Genomic DNA, 20,879 nt, shown 5'->3' on the forward strand with positions numbered 1-20,879 from the left:
TTTCCTCTGTGTGTGACAGAAGCAAGTGTGTTGGGCAGTTCTGTTAGCTCCCTCCTTAACCAGATCCCTCTCTTAGCCTTAATACTCTTGGGTCAGCCCTTTGCCAGGACCCTTGGCTGATGCTCTGGTTGACCCTTTAATCATATGGTGTCAGGAGTGGGCCTAGATTGGGACTTCTGGGATGTGGCCTGTGCTGAGTTCTTCTTTACCCTTCCCTGACCTCCACTTTCCCCTCTCTGCTGCCCTTTCTTTGCCCCAACCCGACCCCCACCATCCCCTCTGTGACCCCCACCCTTCCTGGGTTGGCCTGGCACAGGGCCGCCTTTCAGAAGAGATTGAGAAGCTGCGCCTGGAGGTGGACCAGCTGAAGGGTCGAGGGGGGCCATTTGCAGATGGCGTCCATTCCAGGTACTAGAGTTGAGGAGTCTGGGTGTGCTTGGAAGGGTCCCTGGAGCATCCTGAGAGAAGGAAATGCTTCCTTGGATGTTGACCATCTTATGGTTCCTGGGATAATCCCCTTTCAACAACCTCTGACCTATAAAAGCAACAAGAGCTTCATCTTACCCAAGATGAGGTAACCAAGGTTCTCAGAGGTGGAGAGAGAAAAGGCATTTCAATAGCCCTCGATGGTCCAGAGAATCCTGTCTCCTCCCTCCAGCCCTGTGAAATAGGCCCTGAAGTGGATTATCCCTTTGTCACAGCTGAGGAGATTGAGCTTTAGGCATGTGACTTGTCCAAAGTCATCCAGCTAGAAATATGTCTGAAATGAGGCTAGAACTCCAGGTCTTTTGACTCCCAGTCTGATGTTCTTTTCACTCCTCCAGTATTTCAGGGCAGATTTGGGACTAGGTCCTGGCTCTTCTGCCCAGTCAGTCAGTTCATTCTATCTTCACCACTTCCGTGCTCTGCTTTGAAAACACTAGATTCTTGGGGTTAGAGAGAGCAGCATCACTCCTATAGACCCAGAATGGAAGAGAGCTTGGTCAAGCCCCTCATTTTACAGATAAGGAAACTGACCCCCAGGAAAGTGACTTTTGCCTCAAGATTCTCTTGAGGGTGGTTGAAAAGGAGATGATACAAAAAAGGAAATGGCTGGTCAGTCTCTTGCCCCCAGGCTCTCCAGAGCTCTTGCCATGCTTCCTCTGTCACTATCTCCCAAGACCCTCCCACTATCCAAATCACTATTTCCTAGGGTCTTCTTTTCCTTTGATGGGGTGTGGGTGGGAAGAGCACTAATATGATATGACCCAAGGTACAGGCTTTTGCCACTTTTTTTCTGTCTTTCCTCTGACCCATCCCCTAAACCTCTGGGCCTGGGAGGTTGATACTATGGGGAAAGATAAGCTGGAATTTCTACCTTTCTCCACCCCCCCACCCCCACCCCGGCCATAAGTCACTCTAGGTAGTTTAATATAGGTTCTTGCATCCCCCTTAGGGTCCTAAGGAGCTTGAGAGTAGTGAGGGCCAGTGGGGAGTTGAGGAGTTAGCAGGGACTTTAGAGGATAGTTCCAGGCCAAAGAAGTTTCCTTAGCCCACCCTCTGTTAAGGTCTCCAGGCTTGAAGCCTCTCCATGTTTTGCCACAGGCCCAGGAGATAATCTAGCTCTGGGAGAGTGTCCAGGGAAGGGGGGGTGGGGAGAGGTATAAGTGGATCCTTCTCTGACAGTTCTGTCTGGTCCAGAAGGCATATCATCTGGGGGTTCCTGCACTCAAGGGACATTCTCCCCTCTCTCCTCAGGTCCCACATGGGCAGTGCTGCGGACCTTCGGTTCTCTATGAGTGCCGGAGCCCACGCTCCCCCTGGTCCTACCCCCAGCCATCACCGCAGGTTTTCTGCCCTTCGAGAGGAGCCCACCAAGGTAAGGAGTGTGGAGAGAGTGGGGGGGGCAGGGAAGCTCCCTGGGGACCTTTGGGGTCCAACCCGCCGCGTGCCTGGCTCCAGTTACGCCGGCGGCTGGCGTGTGGTACAAATCCTCACCCTTCAGCCCTCCCCTCAACCATTGACAGCTGCAGCCACGGGTTTCAAGGCCGTCTGTCAGTGTTAACAGCTGTGGGGCCCCCTAGACCCCCTGAGCCTCCCTGCTCCCTGAGGTGGGGAAGAGGAGGGGAGGATTGGCAGGTGGCCAGGCAGAGTGAGTGAGTATGTATGTGTGTGTACATCTCTGTAGGTTATGGACAGGGATATCAGGAAAGAGGTTACCATTTATAGAGGGAAAGAGAAAAGTTGAGTTCTCTAGGCCCTAACATAGCATCTAGAGTTTTCTGAGAAGTAACTGAGCCAGCAGGCTCCCTCTTCACCTAGAATCCCTGCATCATCTCCCCTCTATTCCTATAGCCTTCCCCAAAGGATGCCTCTTTTCCTCTCCTCTACTTCCTCTGCCCTCCACCTCCACAGTACTCAGACTAAATAAAGGTTACAAGTACTGGGCAGGGAGATTCTTGGAGATGACCAGGCCAACAACTCTTTCCCCACACCAGGGTCTTGGACTATGACAGTGGTTCTTGGACTCTTGCTCCTATCCTCTTCCCTTTGATTCTCTTTTTTTTCCATGTCTGCCTCTTCTTCAATTTATATATCTGGGAAAGAATTAATAAAAGGAATTGGGGAGCCCCCAACTCATTTGGGAATACCCAACAGCACTGCTGTTTTTTTTTTTTTGCTTGAATAATGTTTTCCTTTGCTTTAATAATCCACTTACAGTCCCACTGGAGGCAGGGAAAACAGATCCAATTTCGATCTGTTGCTGGGGACAGAGAATTAGCTGCTCTCTTCTCTTCTTTGCCTTACCCCCCCAAACTGGTTGCTGTGTCTGGCCTAGTGCTGCCTTGCCATTCTCGAGAGATCCCTCTTGGCTGTGGATGTCATCAGATTCTCTCTCACTTGGTCTTCCCACCCTCAGACCCTTCCAAGGTCCAGTTATGAATTCTGTGATTTGTAATAGCTTTGGACAAATGAGAACTACCTATACTCCTCTCCTACGGCAAGGGATGTGTGTGTGTGGGGGGGGTAGAGAGTGAGGAGTAGGAGGAAGGACCTGGATGGGGTTCTGCTGCCTCAGCGAAGTATATAATTGTCATTCCTTTCTCCCTCCACACCCCAAACCATATTAAGGACTGGGCACCACCACCACTCTCCGGGGTGCTGGCTTCCACGGCCGCCCCCGCCTTTGATAGTGACCCTGAGATCTCAGATGTGGATGAAGATGAGCCCGAGGGGCTGGTGGGCTCCGTGGGTGTCATCTCTCCCAGCGGCCATTCAGATGCTCAGACCTTGGCCATGATGCTTCAAGAACAGCTGGACGCCATCAATGAGGAGATCAGGTTTGAGTTAAAGCTGGCTTGCTTAGGGACAAGGGGGCAGTGATGTGGTTGGGGAGGGGGTATAGTTCTTGTGAATTTGAGAATTGGAAATAATGTGAATTATGTGCTGCTTTACAAATACAGTATATAATTACATATAATCTGGGGGATAAAGACCTTGGAATGAGCTCAGGAATTTTGTTCTGACACCCAGAGGCAGGCGAGGTGCTGCCCTGGTGAAGAGCTGAGAGCTCCAGACACCTTCATTTGTAGACCCCCAGGGCCTCTCTGGCTAGGCTGGTTGTCAGAGTAGGAGGAATTAAGGACAAGGAAAGAGCAGTTCTGGGGTGGGGATGGGGAAAGGGAGGTCTTTCTTGCCTGTCTTGGTTAGCTTCCAGAATCTTCTTCATGGGGCACTAAGGAGCATTGGAGAGACATTCCCATTAAACAGGAGGTTTGTTTTGACCCCCCTGGGAGGCAAGTTACTGGCAGTGCATAGGAATGTAAGATTATGGATCTAAAGTGGGAAGGAACCTCAGAATCATTTCATCTAGTCTGGATGAAGAAACTGAGGCTGAGAACCTTGAAGCAGCTTGTCCTAGACCACTAGTGAGTTAGGGTAAGAGACTTCAGGGTTGGGAACCTCTCTGGAGGCTATTTTTGTGAAGTTTGGGGTATAGTCAGGGCAGACTTGGGGTACCTCTGACTGGCAATCTGAGGAAACTCCTTTCTCACTAGCAGTTGCTGAATGAAGATAGGGAGAGTTGGGTGGCTTTTTTTGATGTGATACAGAGCTTTCCTCAGAGCCCCTATGCAGATGTCCTCTGTGTAGACCCTTGGCCCCTTTGAGTTCAAGATCCTAACCACCAAGTCTGGTGTTCTTACCCACCAGGATGATCCAGGAGGAGAAGGAATCAACTGAGCTCCGGGCAGAAGAGATCGAGACACGGGTAACCAGTGGCAGCATGGAAGCACTGAACCTCACTCAACTGCGCAAACGCAGCTCAATCCCCACCTCGCTGACCGCCCTGTCTCTGGCCAGCGCTTCTCCACCCCTCAGTGGCCGCTCCACACCCAAACTCACCTCCCGCAGCGCTGCCCAGGACCTGGACCGAATGGGTGTCATGACCTTGGTGAGACCCGCTTCCTGGGTCTCCTTGAATCTTCCCAGGAGCCCAGGATGTCACGAGTCTCTGCTTGTGATTTGATTGAGGGAGTCTAGGGGAACTTTGGGCTGAAGTTGCCTTTGGCCCAGGAGAATCTGATCCTTATACTTCCTGGAGTAGAGTACTCCCACCCTGGACACCAGGCCTCTCAGGTCAGGCTACTGACTTGGGTTTCTTGGGGATTGGACAGATGTTGTGCAATCTGTTGCTGGGGACAGAGAATTAGCTGTTTTCTTCTCTTCTTTGCCTTACCCTCCAAACTGGTTGCTGTGTCTGGCCTAGTGCCACCCTGCCATTCTCAAGAGATCCCTCTTGGCTGTGGATATCATCAGATTCCCTCTCACTTGGTCTTCCCACCCTCAGACCAAAGCTCTGCATCTCCTGACAGTATCTTTTCTCTGCCAGGCTCTTCTCGGACATCCCAAGATCATGAGGGAACTTGACCTATGGGGATTAATTGAGGTCTTTCAGAAAGACCCTTAGGTTGGGGCAACTAGGTGGCATAGTGGGGGGCAGCTAGGTGGTGTAGTGGATAAAGCACTGGCCCTGGAGTCAGCAGTACCTGGGTTCAAATCCGGTCTCAGACACTTAATAATTACCTAGCTGTGTGGCCTTGGGCAAGCCACTTAACCCCATTTGCCTTGCAAAAACCTAAAAAAAAAAAAAGACCCTTAGGGATCCTCTCTTCCAACCTCTGCGCTATGGAGGGTGCTAGTGAGAGGCTAAAGGCCTTGTCCTCTGAGGTCTGCATATTGTGAGATGGTCAAGCTAAGCTTCAGGCCCAGCTCCTCTGACACTCAGTCCAGTCTCCTCTCCAGACCACGCTGCCTCACCCCCTTGTCCCCTCTCATGCATGGGCCTGGCTGCCAGCTTTGGGGGCATCTGGAGAGGAATTCGTATGTTCCACTTTTCTTCTTTCTCTTGCAGCCGAGTGACTTGAGGAAGCACAGGAGGAAGCTTCTGGTGAGTGCTCACAATCCCAGGGTGCCAAGGGGTCCCTCTCAGAAGCCTGGGATAACCTGTTTCACCTCATTCCCCACTATGGAAATAGGGAACAGAGTCTGGGTAGCCAGTGAAAGTCTACCGAGACTTTTCCTGACATCATAAAACTACCCATACCCAGGTGGTTATCAAGAAATGGGTACTCCCCTTTCTTTACCTCTCCCATCTCCTGGCCTCATGATGATCCGGTCCCCCAAGCCCCCAGGGGAGGGAATTCTCCCCTCACTCTCAACAGTGGACTCTCCAGGCTCAGCTTTCTGGGAGGAGCTGCTCATGTGGGTCAGTGGATGGGCACTGACTGGTTGGTAGGCACCACCATCTCTGCCCTGTTCCCCTCATGGCTTCACTATCTGTTTAGTCACCAGTGACTCGGGAAGAGAACCGGGAAGATAAAACCACCATAAAATGTGAGACTTCTCCTCCTTCCTCACCCAGGACTTTGCGGTTAGAGAAGCTTGGCCATCCGGCCCTGAGCCAGGATGAAGGGAAAAGGTAAGTGGGGAGGGTGCATCCATGTTCTTCACCTTCTCTTCCCCCCAATCAATCAACAAATCTTTTTTTTGCACAACTTCTACATACAAGGCCTTGTGCTAAACCCTGTGAGTGTATACAAAGAAGACTAAAGCATAGTCCCTGTCCTCATAGAGATTATATTCTAGGCAAGGGATCTCACCCATGCTCCTGCCACAGACAGACTGGCATCTCCCCTATCCCAGGTATATGGAACTAATTCTAAGCCTCTCCACCCTGGATTGCTTTCTCCCTAAAAAGGTAGTTCTTTTTTAGGCCTAACCTTCCAATTTCCTGCTCTGACCTAGCCAGTTTCCTCTCCTCTCTCCCCTTCTTGGTTCCTGTCCTCCAGTTCCTTGGATGACCAAGGCAGTAACCCCAGCAGCAGCAATAGCAGCCAGGACTCCCTGCACAAGGGCACCAAGCGCAAGGGGATCAAGTCATCCATCGGTCGACTCTTTGGGAAGAAAGAGAAGGGCAGGCTGATCCAATTGAGCCGGGAAGGCGCCACAGGCCATGGTCTCTGACCTGCCTTAGAGTTTTGGATGGGTTCTGGGAGTAGAATAATGCCTGGGAGACTGGGAGCAAGAAGAATTGACTAGGCCTATATCTTTGGAAACGTTGGAATGTTTGGGATTACAGGAGAGAATTAGGGGAGAGAGAGGGAAGGGGGGGAGGAAGGGAGGAAAGGAAAAACAGAGGGAGGGGGTGTGAGAGAGTGAAGACAGACAGAGGGAAGAGAGAGAAGGATGTGTCAGGGAGTCAGTTCTTGATTGTGGCTTACCCCCTTATATATTGGTCTCAAGTTGTCGGTACTATTCATTGTGTTGCTCAATGCCTTTTTATTCTTCAATCACGTGAGGATTATTAAGTGTCTGTGGTGTCCAGTGATTAGCTGTGACATTGTCAATTGTTTATTTTTACTTCAGAGCTCAGCCTGCAACCCTGTAGGAGCTGGAAAGAAAGAACTTTTAAGTCAAATCACTTAAGGGACAGTTAGGTGGCTTAGAGAATAGAGCACAGGTCCTAGAGTCAGGAAGACCTAAGTTCAAATTCCTCCACTACTAGCTGTGTGACCCTAGGTGAATCACTTAACCCCAATCACCTCACTAAAAACAAACAAAAACCAAACCACCTAAATGCTCTCCCCACTTGAGGAAGGTGTGAGGCAGAAAGAAAGCCAGAGGAAAGAAAGGGGTGGGGGTTGGACTGGAGTTGTGATGAGGCTAGTGCTTTACATGCAAGGAAGAAGCAGGAATCAGGAAGCTGAATAGCTTTGCAACTTTACCCCATAGTCATATTTCAACAGTGGAGCTGCTAATTTATATTTAATGATAAGAGCTTTCATAGTGCTACCCCCATTTTTATTCACATCTACATACAACACTATATCATCAAGTCAAATGGAATACAATATGACTACATTACTTACCATTTTGGATTTTCCATTTGGCTGATGTGGATTATGGAGATGATTCTTTATAAAATGTTGCCTCTTTCAATGGATTGGCCACAGGGCTCTGGGACCAATTCTGAAATGGAGAAAATATATTATTCAGTGAATGGAGAAGAGCACAGAAGGACTTTATCTTATACAAATTGAGCATTATTGGAAGGAGGCAAGGAGACTTCCCATCAATAAAGGGAAATGTTTGTAAGCATCCTTAATAGGTTACATCTCACTCCCAGGACCTGGTTTTGGATTTTATTCATTCACATCTCTACTCTGTGAGAATGGTTGGGTCTTCTTTCCTTCCCCTAATTAAACACCTTCAGGGCTGTGTATAAGAGTAGACACTTAATAAATATTGGATCGATTGACTGGAGGGTAGACTATCCTGTCTGTTGCCAGGTGGGACAATCTCTGCCCAATAGACTCAGAAAATAACTCAGATTTCAGGATTTCCAGAGCTTGTTCCAGATTAAAGGCACAGTAGTGATCTGGGGCAAAGTAACCCACAGACAAGTCTGGGTCTATGGCCATAGACCAAGCTCCTTGCCCAAAGTCATTCCTTTGCAAGGGGCTTCCAGGGTGGGACCTGTGGGTGGCAGAAGTGCCAGCATATTTTTCTAGCTGTGGGTTGAGGTGGGAAGTCCTAACCAGAAGTGGCAGAGAATTCTCAAGACTCTGAACAAATGAACTAATGTCCCCTTGGATATTTCCCTTTGGTTCCCACTCACTTCTGTTTTAGTAGTCTGCTTTTGACCCCCCCCCCCGAATTGGTAAGAGAAGAAAGGGATGTATCTATGTGGGTTCCAGGAGTCTGGACCCTGATATCCCCACTACTTCCCTTCTAGTCCTACTGTCAGAGTCAGAGCTCAATCTGCAAGAGCCCTTGGTGCCTGCCAAGTTGGGAACCCAGGCGGAGAAGGACCGACGCTTGAGAAAGAAGTAAGGTTTGAGGGGTGGGGCTGCCCCTGCTCTCCTGTCATCCACTTTCAAGTGCCAGCCCACTTTGGGCTATTGGGCTTGATCCCAATGATTCTTCTCTCCAGGCCAACTCTTATTTACACATTAGAGACTAACTGGGGAGAGAGAGGCAGGGATAAGGTACATTCTACAAGGAAAGGTTAGGAGAGATGTTCTTGTTTTATTATGAAATAGTTAGCAATTCTATACTTGGCAATAGATAAATTAGGTGAGAGCCCAAGACCTTTTGGGACTAAGACCCTGCTCTCTATTTTCCTTAGTTCATTTTGAATAGTCTGAGTTAGCATTTAGGAGCAGTTTCTGGGCTTGGGCCTGGGAAAAAGTTAAAATGGATATCCTTAGGGTCTGTGGGCAGTGGGCTCAAAAGAGAACCAGGCTGGATCTTCTCTGAGTCTGCTTTACTTTCTTCCTACCAGACACCAGCTTCTTGAGGATGCACGCCGGAAGGGAATGCCTTTTGCCCATTGGGACGGCCCCACTGTGGTCTCATGGCTAGAGGTGAGGCAGGGCAGCTGGTGAGACACACTGGGTATGGCTGGAAAGGACGTCCTCACTGGGAGGGGGAGCAGAGGGACTCAGGTTCCCTGAGGAGGGGTGTGATGTCCCTGGAACCTCCAGTGCTTATTCTCAGTGTTTGGCAGTGTAAGACTCTCTTCCTCCAGTGATTTTGAAGCACCTAATTGGTTTTGCTAATGACTTTCAATTCCCTTTTGGCCAGCTCTGGGGCTTCCCTCATGGTCCTGAGCCCATTGTTCTGGATCTGTATCAATCTCACCAGCAGCTGTGATCCTTGGTATGGCCTATCCTACAAGGACATCCAAGGTGTGGGACCACAGTCTCCCTGGAGAGAAGATCTGGACTACATGGGCCCTGAGCACTCTCCTTGCTCTCAGATTCCCTGACTTCTGGGTGGCCGCTGTTGCCATGGGGGGGTGTTCTGAAGAGGAGGGCAGGGAGCCTGATGGTTAATTACCCCTCAGTGATTCATGGTTTTGGGGAAAGGAAGGAAAATAGAGTGCTTGGGAGCCAACCTGCTCTTTTCTGTTGGCAGCTGTGGGTGGGCATGCCAGCCTGGTATGTGGCTGCCTGCCGAGCCAATGTCAAGAGCGGTGCCATCATGTCAGCTCTCTCAGACACGGAGATCCAGCGGGAGATTGGCATCAGCAACGCCCTGCACCGGCTCAAGCTTCGGCTGGCTATCCAGGAGATGGTGTCGCTGACCAGTCCTTCAGCCCCACCCACCTCCAGGACGGTGAGCAGGTGGCTCTTCCACCTCAGGGACTTCTAGGGTGGTCCTTCCAAGAATGCTTCTGGTCTTTGTCACTGGCTTTAGCTTCTAGAAGATCCTGCCAGACTGAATTTCCAATATCTGTGGCCCTTGTTTGCCTCACCTTGGCTTTCTTGGGTAGTATGTTGAGCTAATCTTGGTGCCCCTCACAGCTTATGGCCTTGAGCAAGTCACAACCACTCTGGGCCTCAGTTTCCTTATCTGTAAAAATAAAGTTTTGGGGCTAGAGAATCTTTTAGTTTTTTTTGTTTTTTTGCAAGGCAAATGGGGTTAAGTGGCTTGCCCAAGGCCACACAACTAGGTAATTATTAAGTGTCTGAGACCGGATTTGAACCCAGGTACTCCTGACTCCAGGGCCGGTGCTTTATCCACTGTGCCACCTAGCCACCCCAGCTAGAGAATCTTTAAGGTTTCTTCTAACCCTAAATTTAAGATCTTCAATCCTTCCTAGCAAATAGCATAGATTAAATTGGGCTAGAGTGGGGGTGTTTGAAGGGAAAGGAGGGAATTTAGAGGAAGAAATTTATTTCATCTCAGTGGTCTATGAAAAGTCCATACTTCCAGAGTTCTTTCCTTGGTGATTCATGCTTTTGTAAAAAGAGAGGAAAATGTTTTGTGTAACTAGGGACTGACTTGTTCTCTTTTTTTTAAAAGAAGAAAAAAATCTCATGGTGCTCAACAGCATGGTTTTTTGACCTTTAAGATAACTCTCTTTACTGTTGTAATTTTTCCTACCTTTCTTGATCTTTGTACAGGACTCTGATTTCTGTTCTGCTTTTGTTTTTGAGGAGACAAACCTGTAAGAATTCTTGCCCATTTTTCTCTGGGCACCCCTCGAGGAAATCTCAAGGCTAGTTTGGAGAAAATGTAATTGGTCAAGAAGTGAGCTCTTTTTCCCCACGTCTGATGTTTTGTAGTGAATAAGAGATTATTTTGAGTATTTTGAAAAATTCAAGTTTTTTTCTCTTCTTCAGAATCCAATGTCCAGGAGACCAGAAAATTAGTGATTTGTACTGATTGGTTCTAGAAGGCCCCTTGGCAGGGAAGCACAGGGTACAGAGAGGTGGCATTATTGGCTTATCTGTTCTAGGCTGTGCTTCCTGGGGGCCTAATTTTCGGACACAGTTTCCTTTGCCTTCTCAACTGTTTTTCTTCCACTATTTGCAGTCCTCTGGAAATGTCTGGGTCACCCATGAAGAGATGGAGACACTGGCAACATCCACGAAAACAGTGAGTTTACCCCTCTACCCTGCAACTTTGGAGTCAGAATTGGGGGGGGGTGGCTTCTAGGGATCTAGGGCCTCAGAAGGTACTGAAACCTGGTGAAGTTTAGACCTGGGAGAACTCTTCCATTTTTGAAGTAGAAAGGAATGGGATGAGGGAAAGGATTCTTTTCTCCACCAGTGATTATATAGGGAGAATTTATGTAGCTACAGGTTACAGGTTCCCCCAAAGAGACCCATGTGAAACCAGGTCAAACTAGATGAATGGAAAAAGAGCTCTCCTGGACTTATGTTCCTATAAGGAACCCCTTTACCCTAGGCACAGCAACTTCTACTCAATCATGGACCATAAGCAAGGTCTGGAAGTGTCTCTGCAATCTTACTCTTAATTTTCTGGACAAACCCAAGGATGTGTGTGTGTCTCCTCTACACACACACACACACACACACACACACACAAATCTCTCTCTCTCTCTCTCTCCCAGATAAATACCTAATATACCTCTATCCACTTTCCTGCATCCTGCTCTCATCTGAGAACCTTAAGTCTCATCCGTCTCCCTTTGCCCCCAATTCAACTGTAGGTGACCTCTCCCTCTACCCCTTGCAGGGGGGGTGGTCTATGCAGGAAAAAAGTTGTGCCTCAATTGACTCAAATCTGTTTCTCCTGACATGCTGCACTTGCTCCTGCTAGGACAGTGAGGAGGGCAGTTGGGCTCAGGTAAGCTCCCTGGCATGACTTTCTCTGAGGATTGACAAGCAGGATGTGAAGGTCCCAGAGGCTGTTCCCCTCCTACTCAAGTTCTCATTTATGGTTTCATTCCCCAGAAGAGCCAAAACTAGGCTAGATTTAAAAATTGTTCACTACCTTTTATTGTTCACTAGAAGCATTGAGTCTTCACCATATACATAATTAACTTATCATAAAATTAAGCCCTAAAGCTCACAGGGAGAAGAATTTTCTGCCATTGAAAAATGTGCATTTTTAAAAAGTGACATTAAAATCTCCCTTAGAGTTCCTTGTTATGTGTTGCATTCTTGATGTTTGCCTCTTATATTACTCTTAGTCTTGCCTCCTAGAAAATGAATCCAGAGTCCTAGGGGATTGACTCCTTCAGGAGTGCCAGGACACCTGGCAAGGTGATGGTGGAGCTAGCTGACTCCTGGCTCTTCTGCTGAGCACCAGTCACATCAGCCCTAGAACTGAATCTTCTTCTCTGAAGAGGGGAAGCTGTTAGTCTTTCCTATCCCTCCACTTCCTTGGAAAGCATATTGATCAACCAAGAAATGGCCCATAGTTAGAGTGCAAAGCCTTGAGTGGAAAGCCACACACTAAGTGTCCAGTCCCTAAGCAATGGAGAGTTGATTTTGTGATTATATATATATATATTGTCAAAATAGGTGATTTACATACTTGAATTCTATGAAGACCTTGTTGCTTTTTCCAGTAGAACATTTAGTTGACCATCATCATCCTGAGTCAAAGAAAAGAGAAGGAGCTGAATGACAAATAACCAGCAGCTTAGGTCATTGGAAATAGATCCAATTTTCAGTCATCATTCTTCCCTTGGCACCCTCACTCTGATCATAAAAACTATAGAATGAATTCAATGATTAGATCTCTTTACTCCTTCCTGGTTAGAAATTGGATGAACAATTCTTCAAACCAAACATAAATACTGCAAATTGATCCATTCCTCACCCTTATGCTCTGACAGACCCTGGCCTATGGGGATATGAACCATGAGTGGATTGGGAATGAATGGCTCCCTAGCCTGGGGCTCCCTCAGTACCGCAGCTACTTCATGGAGTGCTTGGTAGATGCCCGCATGCTGGATCACCTCACTAAGAAGGATCTTCGAGTCCATCTGAAAATGGTGGATAGCTTCCATCGGTGAGCTGGGGCCAGGAGCCCAGGGTCATTTTGCCCAACCCCAATCTCTGAATAGGATGGTGTATCCCTAAGATTTGATTATAGGATGCCTTGCTACAGTAAACAAGATGTCACAACCTCCCTCAGCATTCCATTTCAATGCAGTGTCTCCAAGCCTTCACTCTTAGGAATTCCTTCTTTATGTTGATTCTTAGTTTCTCTTTGTAGTTTTAAGGTGAGGGTCTTGATTATCCCTCATCACCAGGGTTCTTTGAGGGAAGAGCCTGGCTAACCATAGACAAGGATGCCATAGAGGGAAACATTTTTTTTCTGAGAAGGTCATTAGCATTTATTAAATGTTCCAATGGGCTAGGTGTTGGGGATGCAGTCCCTGCCTTCAAAGAGTTCCCATTCTAATGAAGGGAGATGACATGTGAATAAATGTGTACATGCAAGATCCAGACCTTGTAAAGGAAAGTCATTTTAATGAGAAGGTACAAATAATGGGGCTGTAGTGGGGCTGGGAAAGGGTTTTCTGCAGAGGGTGGGATTCAAGGTGAGTCTTAAAGGAAACCAGAGTCACTGAGAGTCAGAGGTGAGGAAGGAGAATACTCTAGGCCATCACACAGCTGGTGCAAAGGCAGGAGAAGATGAGAGGATTGGCCAGGAGGCCCTTGTCTTTGGATTACAGAGTACTTGGAGAGGAGATTGGATTGTAGGAAGACCAGGTTGTGAAGGGATCAAAAGCTGAACAGAGGATTTGGTTTTTGATCCTGAAGGTTTGAAAAGGACAATGTGCTCCCAACTCTCAGATCTCATGTTTAAGTCCGGCTTCCTTGGATCCTTAAATGTTTAAGAAATATAAGAATCCCTCCCCCTTAGTGATTCCTTCTTCAGTCTTTTTGGGATGATTCTTTCAGGGTTGAGTCTTTTCTCCTGCCTCTATCTTTGTTTGAATTGAGGATTTGCAAATTGAAATCACTGGCTCAATCAAGCTCCAGTAAAGTAAAGCTGCCTTCATTTGTCTATTGTCATGACCTTGGGAGAGGCTCCCTAGGCTTTCTCAAAGCTTGGAGTCCTCTCAGAGAAGGACACCTGTATTCCCATGGCACATCAGAGCAGTCCCAAGCTCCTGTCTGAACCTAGGACTGGGTTCTGTCCTGTCCAGAGTGGATGGAGGGGATGGGAGGTTTCTCCAAAGCTCATCTTTCTTTTTGCCTTGTGGATTTTTCTGGAAAATTTTTCTTATTTTCTAGATCCTAGTTCATTGATGACAAAAGGTTAGAGCTAGACCCTAGAGATTCTCTATTTTGGCCCCTTATTTTGTAAGTGAGGACACTGAGGCCCGAGGGAAACGAGCCATCCAGGGTCACCAGCAAGGTGGCGGTGTCAGCCCTGGCCCTGAACCAAGGCCTCTTCCCTTCTCTTCCTGGGGCCCTGCTGCCTTCTCTCCAGGGGGGCTGGCATGAAGGCTGTCTCCAGAGCAAAGGCTTCCTTCCACCTCCAGTTAGGACCTCGGAGCGCATCCTTTGTCTCCTGGAGGGAGCCAGCCAGGCCCTGGCCACCTGTTCCCTTCACTCCCAGCTCAGTAATTGATAGTGTGGGGAGAACTGGGAATTCTCCTTTTCTGTTCTGTGGACTGCACACATCCACCTTCTGCCCACTCCTCTGTGAGTTGGGGTCGGAGTCTCTCAGGCCAGTCCCTGAGTCTTTCACCTCTGTTGCTCATTTGTCACAAGATCCTTTGGAGATGGGTCAGGCAGGGATTCTTATTCCCATTGAGCAAATCAGAAAAAGATGCCCCCAGCATTTCAGTGATGTAAATGAGTAAGTTATAGAATTAGGACCAGAAGCTGGGTATGCTGAGTACTCCATAGTCCTCCCTCCTCCCCCACTAGCCCTGGCTCCTCATTACTCTCCTAGGCAGCCCACCCATAGCCCTTTTCCATAGGGAGTTTGTGAGGTAATGGGGGAAGAAGAGGCAGACACAGCCTGAAAACACAGAGACCCCATAGAACGTGTGTGTCTATATGTGTGTATGTGTGTGTGTGTGTATCTGTGTATATGTGTATGAGTGGTGTGTATGAGTGTGTATGAGTGTGTGGGGGGGTGTGTGCATGTAGTGATGAAGGGAATCAGTTGGAGCAAGGGGAGGGCAGGAGATCAAGGAATCTTCTGGCTTCAGGGTACAGTATATATATATGCATGAAAGATACAAATACTAATAGATGGAGATACTAATATTATGGAGGTTATTGAATGTCAAGGGAAGGAATTTGTGTTTTTATTTCCTAGACAGAAGGGAAGGGAAGGCTGAGGGTTGGAGGCACTACCAAGGTGAGATTCCAATTCAGTCTGGAAGGAAGGGAGGATTTGGAGGTAGGAGGGAGAGCAATTCAGGCCAGTGAGAAAAGCCCAGCCCAGAGAGGGAAACTTGTTTGGAGGAGCAGCCAAGGGTCCGGGATCACTGAAGCACAGTGTGAGGTGAGCTCTGAGAAACTTGATAGGGAAGAAGAGCTTTTGAGTCTAAGCAGGGGAGTAGATGTTTGATTCTGGAGGTGATAGAGGGAGTGGGGGGGCTGAATGGGGAGCTCACCAAACAGACCCTATCCTGGTCCAGGTGCTCACTATCTCACTCCTGCAAAGTCTTCAGTTTGCTCTCTCTACCTCAAGTCTCTCCTGTTCCAGGCCATACATGATTCTCTTGAAGCGCAGACCTGACCATACATGATTCTCTTAAAGTGCAGACTTGATCAGACTGGCAGGAGGTGAGTGCCTGGGCCAGGGTGAGGTCTCTGTGAGTGGAGAAAAGAGGACATACATATGTTTATGTTAATGTGTAGATACACACACACATATATACATGTAGATATGATTCATAATACACACAAATATATACATGTGGGTAACTAGGTCGTGCAGTAGATAGAGCATTAGACCTGGAGTCAGGAGGAGATGAGTTCAAATCCAGCCTCAGATACTTACTAGTTGTGTGACTCTGGGCAAGTCATTTCACCCTATTTGCCGCAATTCTCATCTATAAAATGGAGAAGGAAATGGCAAATCACTCTAGTATCTTACCAAAAAAATTCCAAACGGGGTCCCAAAAAGTCAGACATGACTGAAAAATAACTGAACAACAATAGCATATATGCATATACATAATATAAGAAAGAGGAAAAGCATTTTTCAAAGGTGACTGGGGAATAGCAAGGAAACCAGGAGAACCAGGAAAAGCGCAGTACCAACAGAAACCAAGGAGGAAGATGAAGTAATTTCCAGTGTAAAATGCTACAGAAAGATCAAGGAAGAAGAAGACTGGGACAAGACCATTATTAGAATTTGCAGTCAGCTACTTTAAATCAGTTACTGGTTACTTTAAAGAGAGAAATTTTAGTAGTGAACTTTTGGCAGATCAAAGTCCCAATGTGGGTGGTGAGGAGATAGAGATGGGGGGGTGTAGCCCAGTTATTTTAGAAGTTCATCAGCAGTCAGAGAGAAAGTGAAAAAGGTAGTGTGAGAGGATCACAGTGTCAAGGAAGTAAGTTTTTGTTTGTTTTTAAAGCATAGGAGACATTTGGTAGGGGAGGAAGAAAGCTGCCAGAAAAGGAGAGATGATCAGGGATTGGGGTGACGGGCAGGGAGATGAAGAATGAAGCAAAGACTTGGAGGAGGCCAGGGAGATCAAGGGCACAGGCTTTTAAAAGGAGGGGCTCCTCATTTTCTGAGACTGAAGGTAACAGAGAAAAGGATGAGAGAAAAATCATAACTCTAGAACTAGAAGGAAACTTATAGGTTATCTAGTTGAACTCTGTTATATATACCAAGGTGGGGAGTTAAGCAAATCCTCAGGATCACATGGGAAATAATTTTCCAGGGTAGGATTCGAATTTCACTCTTATGACTCCAGAGACAGGGCTCTTTCCACAGTATCCTGTTTCTTCTTTTGGAGCAGAGAACATTAAGGATCCTAGAAAAGATGGTCCTAATAGTCTCAGCAAAGTAAGAGGTGTGGTCTATTGAGAGAGGTTAGCACTTGGGGTTTGGGAGAGAAGACAAGTTTGTATTTAGATAGTTTTTTGGGGTATAAATATGAAGACAGTAATGGGGATTTCAGAATAGCAGTGATGACTAAGTTGAAGTTAGATGGCATAAGCTCATGTGGGGCTCAGGCTAAACATTTTTTTTTATTTGATCCTGCCATAAGTAAGTAAGTTGTCCTTCCTCATTGAAGAGGACCATGATGACCTGACTTATGTTTATTATAAATGAGGGGAATGCTGTGCAAAGATGTCTTCATAGCTGTTTTCAGAACCGTTGTCACCCCATGGCCTATTTTGATTGGAAATAGGACTTTTGGTGATGCCTGGAAGTTGTGGGAACCCTTGGCTTTATGAACATGGACCTTCCCATATCAGCAAGGCCCTTTGGTTCTCCAGCAACACTGGGCAAAGTGCTAGGATATGACTTTTCTAGTGACAAATTGGCGACAACACCATGTATCCAATGGTCTCTCGATAGTCTAATAGTTTAATTTTTTGGGGGGGATGATAGCTTTTCCCCAGTAAGGTAAAACTAACCTGTCTCAAGATGTTGATGACAATGATATATCCAAATCTGTCTCCCAATAGTCTGATCATCACCATATTCCACTTTTCGAGTAGAAGCAGAGATGGCAGGTAGTGGGAGGTATACAGTTTGGGAATTCAGCATGGAAACAAAAAGAAAACCAAGGAAGGTCAGAGACTTAGAGGCGATGGTGAGTGCATAATGGAAATACTGACTGCTGGGTCAAGAGGTGTTGAATCCCAGTTCAGAGGGTCCTCAGTGGTCATATTATCCAACCTGGCAGCTAGCTGTAAAAGGAAGAAAGAAGCCAAAGCAGAGGTGAAAGAACTAGGAGAAGAGGGTCAGAGGCCATGATGAAAGCAAAACATTGGTTCAGGAGGAATGAGGCAAAAGGACAAGGGGGTCTTTAGAGTTCAGAATTTTGGAGGTGGGGAAGCTTTTGGGATCTGCAATACGGAGGAGATTGAGAAACAGAGAGACCAAGGTGTGAGAAGAGTCAGCAGTGTGAGTATTGAAGTCCCTGAGTCTGCTGCTAGTGATGGGGCAGAGAAGAAGACTGAGCCAAGTGCTAAATCTATTGGAGAAGGCAGAGGAGTGTTCTGGGGGCATGTCAGTGGCTGTGTAACAAGGATTGCAATCAAATATCAATGATCCTAGACAAAATTCGGTTTTGGGGAAGAGGATGGTATAATTGAACAGTGTGATCTTCAAAAGAGGAAGAGTTTTTGAGAGATGATGGTAGTGATTTTATGATAGGTTGTAAAATGGGCTTGAGCCCCTTGAAAGAAGGTTAAAAGTTGGGAGTTTCTGTGAAAGGAAATGACATCTAGAATGATAGGAAGGCTGGGAAGAAAAAAAAAGGAAAGAAGAAATGAGGTAACTAAATTAGAGGAAAATCTAGCTCATGGTTCAAAGCAAAAAAAAGGACTTGTCTCAAGTATTCATAGAGATAAGACAATGCAAACAGGTACTTTGTCTGGGTCTCAAGATTTTTTTTTTCAGGAATAAGATGAATACAACTCCCTCGTCTTATAGTATACCACTATACCATCTTGTACAGTATAACATCTGAATATGAAGGCCTTTCCCAACTCTTTTTTTTAATTAATTTTAATTTTTATCATGAACTCAAGCATCAGAGTGGATATTTGCATATGCATATTAAAACAGAAAAGAAGAGGATGTTTTCATAAAATGCAGATCTTTATAACAAACAGCTTTTTGACTTTAAAATACATAATAAGAACCACCTGTACCTTTGAAATTTATCCTACTTTCTGTCCTTTTTTTGCCTTCCATTTCACTTCCCTCCCTCCCTCCTCCTTTCCCCCACCTTCCTTCCATTCTTGCTTCATTCCTTTGCTTCTCTCCTTTCTTCTCTCCCTCTTTCCTTCCATCCCACCCACCATAATCACCAGTTTCCTACCCCACTAGCAAAATGTCCCCTCAAGGTGAGTGTTGTTTATTTTCTTCTCTTTCAGAAGTAGTCTGCTAGCAAATATCTGTCACTAATAAGGGAAGTCTAAAGAAATCAAGAACCTGATTCTCACCCAGCTGGCTTTCCTCTCACATAACAATAATTAACTTATTAAGAGTTTAGGATCATTACCCAGCTGACTTTCCTTTTCTTAATAATAATAACTAATAATTAGCCAACAATTGCTTAACAATAACAACAACAATAATAGGAATGTTTATCCAGGTGACTTCCCCTTTCTTAATAGGCCTCGTTACTTGGAAGTTACTCCATCTCATACCCATCTTAATGTTTGTAGCTCCTTAGGATCACAACTCTGGCTTCCAGGTTTCAAGGTTTATAAAGCACTTGTCTCATCACAACCTTGTGAGGCAGGCTCTTCCACTGGACCCCAATGGCTCTGTGACCCAATAAACATGGTTTCTTATGGCTCCTTCCTAGGAGTCAGAGAGGGCAGATGTGACCTGGGCCATGTGTCCTGGAACATAAACCAGGCCCTCCATTGCCACAGGGGCCATGACCAATGCACTCTACTCATGGGGTCTGCTCGTGATGCCTTGGCTGCTCCGGGGGGGGGGTGTTTATAAAGAGAAACTGAGGTAGCAAGTAGGGAGGACTTGAGGTATCGTTCTGATTTTGCTAGGGTGTGGATGTGAACAAGTCCTTTCTTCTATTTGGACATCAGTTCCCTCATCTATAAATGAGTGGCTTGGGCCAGGGTATTTCTTTGGTCATTCTTTGTTTTACTTTAAGCTCTGTGACCTCTTTCACTGGTTCTTCTTGTGATTCTAACCTAACCCTTGTTTAGTGTGAGAGCATTCACAGTGTACTAAGTATAAACCCAGAGTCATCTTCTCTTGTCAGGAGGTTGAAGCTAAGATGGCCTAAGGCTGAGAAGGAGCTCTTAGTTTTGCTGTATGACCTTGGGTAAATCACATGCTTTCCCTCCATTTCCTCTTCTGTTAAATGAAGGTTTTTAGATTTGTGGATTTCCAAGGCCTTCCATGCCAGCTCTAAATCTGCGATGCTACGAAATTGGGAATTCTGTTCTCCCTGCCCTCCCTTTTCTCTTCCATTTGGTAATGGTTATTAAGGAGGTAGTGTTCATTCCATTTATGGTCATAATGTTTCTTACTCTTGTGGCCTCAGACGGGTCACTTCATCTCCCTAGATCTCAATTTCCTTACTTGTAAAGGGGTTAGAATGGATCCCTTCCTTCTTTGATATTCTCTGAATTACAGTATAGTGGAAAGACTGTTGGACCTGGGTTCAAAACCCAGCTCTTCTGCCACTGTGATTAAATAATTTCTCTCTGGTCCTCAATTTCTCCTTCTGTTGAATGAAGTGATCTCCAAGAGCCCTGCCAGTGCTATGATTCTGCAGTTTTCTTGGTCTTAATATCACCTTTATAGACTGGAAGGGCTAGGGAAGGAAGTAGCTTCAGGTTAGGGTCCCATTGTGGAGCTGAGAATTGAGTAAGAATGCCTAAGGTTGGGGCAGCTAGGTGGTGCAGTGGATAGAGCACCAGCCCTGGAGTAAGGAGTACTTGAATTCAAATCCTGCCTCAGACACTTAATAATGACCTAGCTGTGTGGCCTTGGGCAAGCCACTTAACCCCATTGCCTTGCTAAAACCTTAAAAAAAAAAGAATGCCTAAGGTAAGGACAGGGGAGTATGAGTAGGCAGGTAGGTTGGGTTCTTCATCACTGCGGGCAATGGATGAATTGTAGCAATCTTTTCACCTGAGGCAATGAGGTGTGTGTATGTGTCCTGTGTGTGACTCTCACTGGGGTTATGGAGAGGAGGGGCACCTTGGCACAGATTTCTGCCATGTTGAAAGTATGGCTGCTCAGGGGAAGAAGTTCTGAGAATGCCATGGATGAGTATAGAGGCTAGAGAGGAAGAGGAGGAAACCTTTGATGGAGCTAACCAGGGAGGCTGCAGTTGACAGGCTCCAAATCTCCTCCCTAGGGCATAGCTCCAGCTTCATCTCCCTGTCCCAGCTATAGAGTTCTTGCTTCTCTCCCACCACCATGGGCTC

General features: G+C 46.7%; 1 protein-coding gene and 1 long non-coding RNA gene across 7 annotated transcripts in view; one reads left to right on the forward strand and one right to left on the reverse strand.

The window, feature by feature from the left end:
• PPFIA4 (PTPRF interacting protein alpha 4) overlaps positions 1–20,879 on the forward strand; it is a 60,281-nt gene that overhangs the window by 29,940 nt on the left and 9,462 nt on the right. For 4 of the 6 annotated variants that reach the window (XR_012475655.1, XM_074222399.1, XM_074222398.1 and 1 more), the window contains exons 13-25: positions 317–408; positions 1,738–1,858; positions 3,112–3,320; positions 4,192–4,432; positions 5,393–5,428; positions 5,826–5,959; positions 6,330–6,496; positions 8,276–8,369; positions 8,825–8,906; positions 9,460–9,660; positions 10,864–10,926; positions 11,614–11,640; positions 12,638–12,813. Coding sequence is in view for 5 of the 6 variants with exons in the window: in XM_074222399.1 (XP_074078500.1) it covers positions 317–408; positions 1,738–1,858; positions 3,112–3,320; positions 4,192–4,432; positions 5,393–5,428; positions 5,826–5,959; positions 6,330–6,496; positions 8,276–8,369; positions 8,825–8,906; positions 9,460–9,660; positions 10,864–10,926; positions 11,614–11,640; positions 12,638–12,813 (1,643 nt within the window). In the remaining variant the exon portion in view is untranslated. The remainder of the gene's footprint in view (positions 1–316; positions 409–1,737; positions 1,859–3,111; positions 3,321–4,191; positions 4,433–5,392; positions 5,429–5,825; positions 5,960–6,329; positions 6,497–8,275; positions 8,370–8,824; positions 8,907–9,459; positions 9,661–10,863; positions 10,927–11,613; positions 11,641–12,637; positions 12,814–20,879) is intronic. The other 2 variants (XM_074222401.1, XM_074222402.1) reach the window with 1 other exon arrangement.
• On the reverse strand, positions 7,431–18,861 carry LOC141512989 (uncharacterized). The gene is made up of 4 exons (XR_012475657.1): positions 18,788–18,861; positions 15,778–15,829; positions 12,334–12,394; positions 7,431–7,509 (listed from the first exon to the last, which is right to left on the reverse strand). It is a non-coding gene; the product is annotated as an uncharacterized LOC141512989 (long non-coding RNA).

Source organism: Macrotis lagotis, chromosome 2, assembly GCF_037893015.1.
Source record: "Macrotis lagotis isolate mMagLag1 chromosome 2, bilby.v1.9.chrom.fasta, whole genome shotgun sequence".
NCBI classification, from domain to species: Eukaryota; Metazoa; Chordata; class Mammalia; order Peramelemorphia; family Peramelidae; genus Macrotis; species Macrotis lagotis.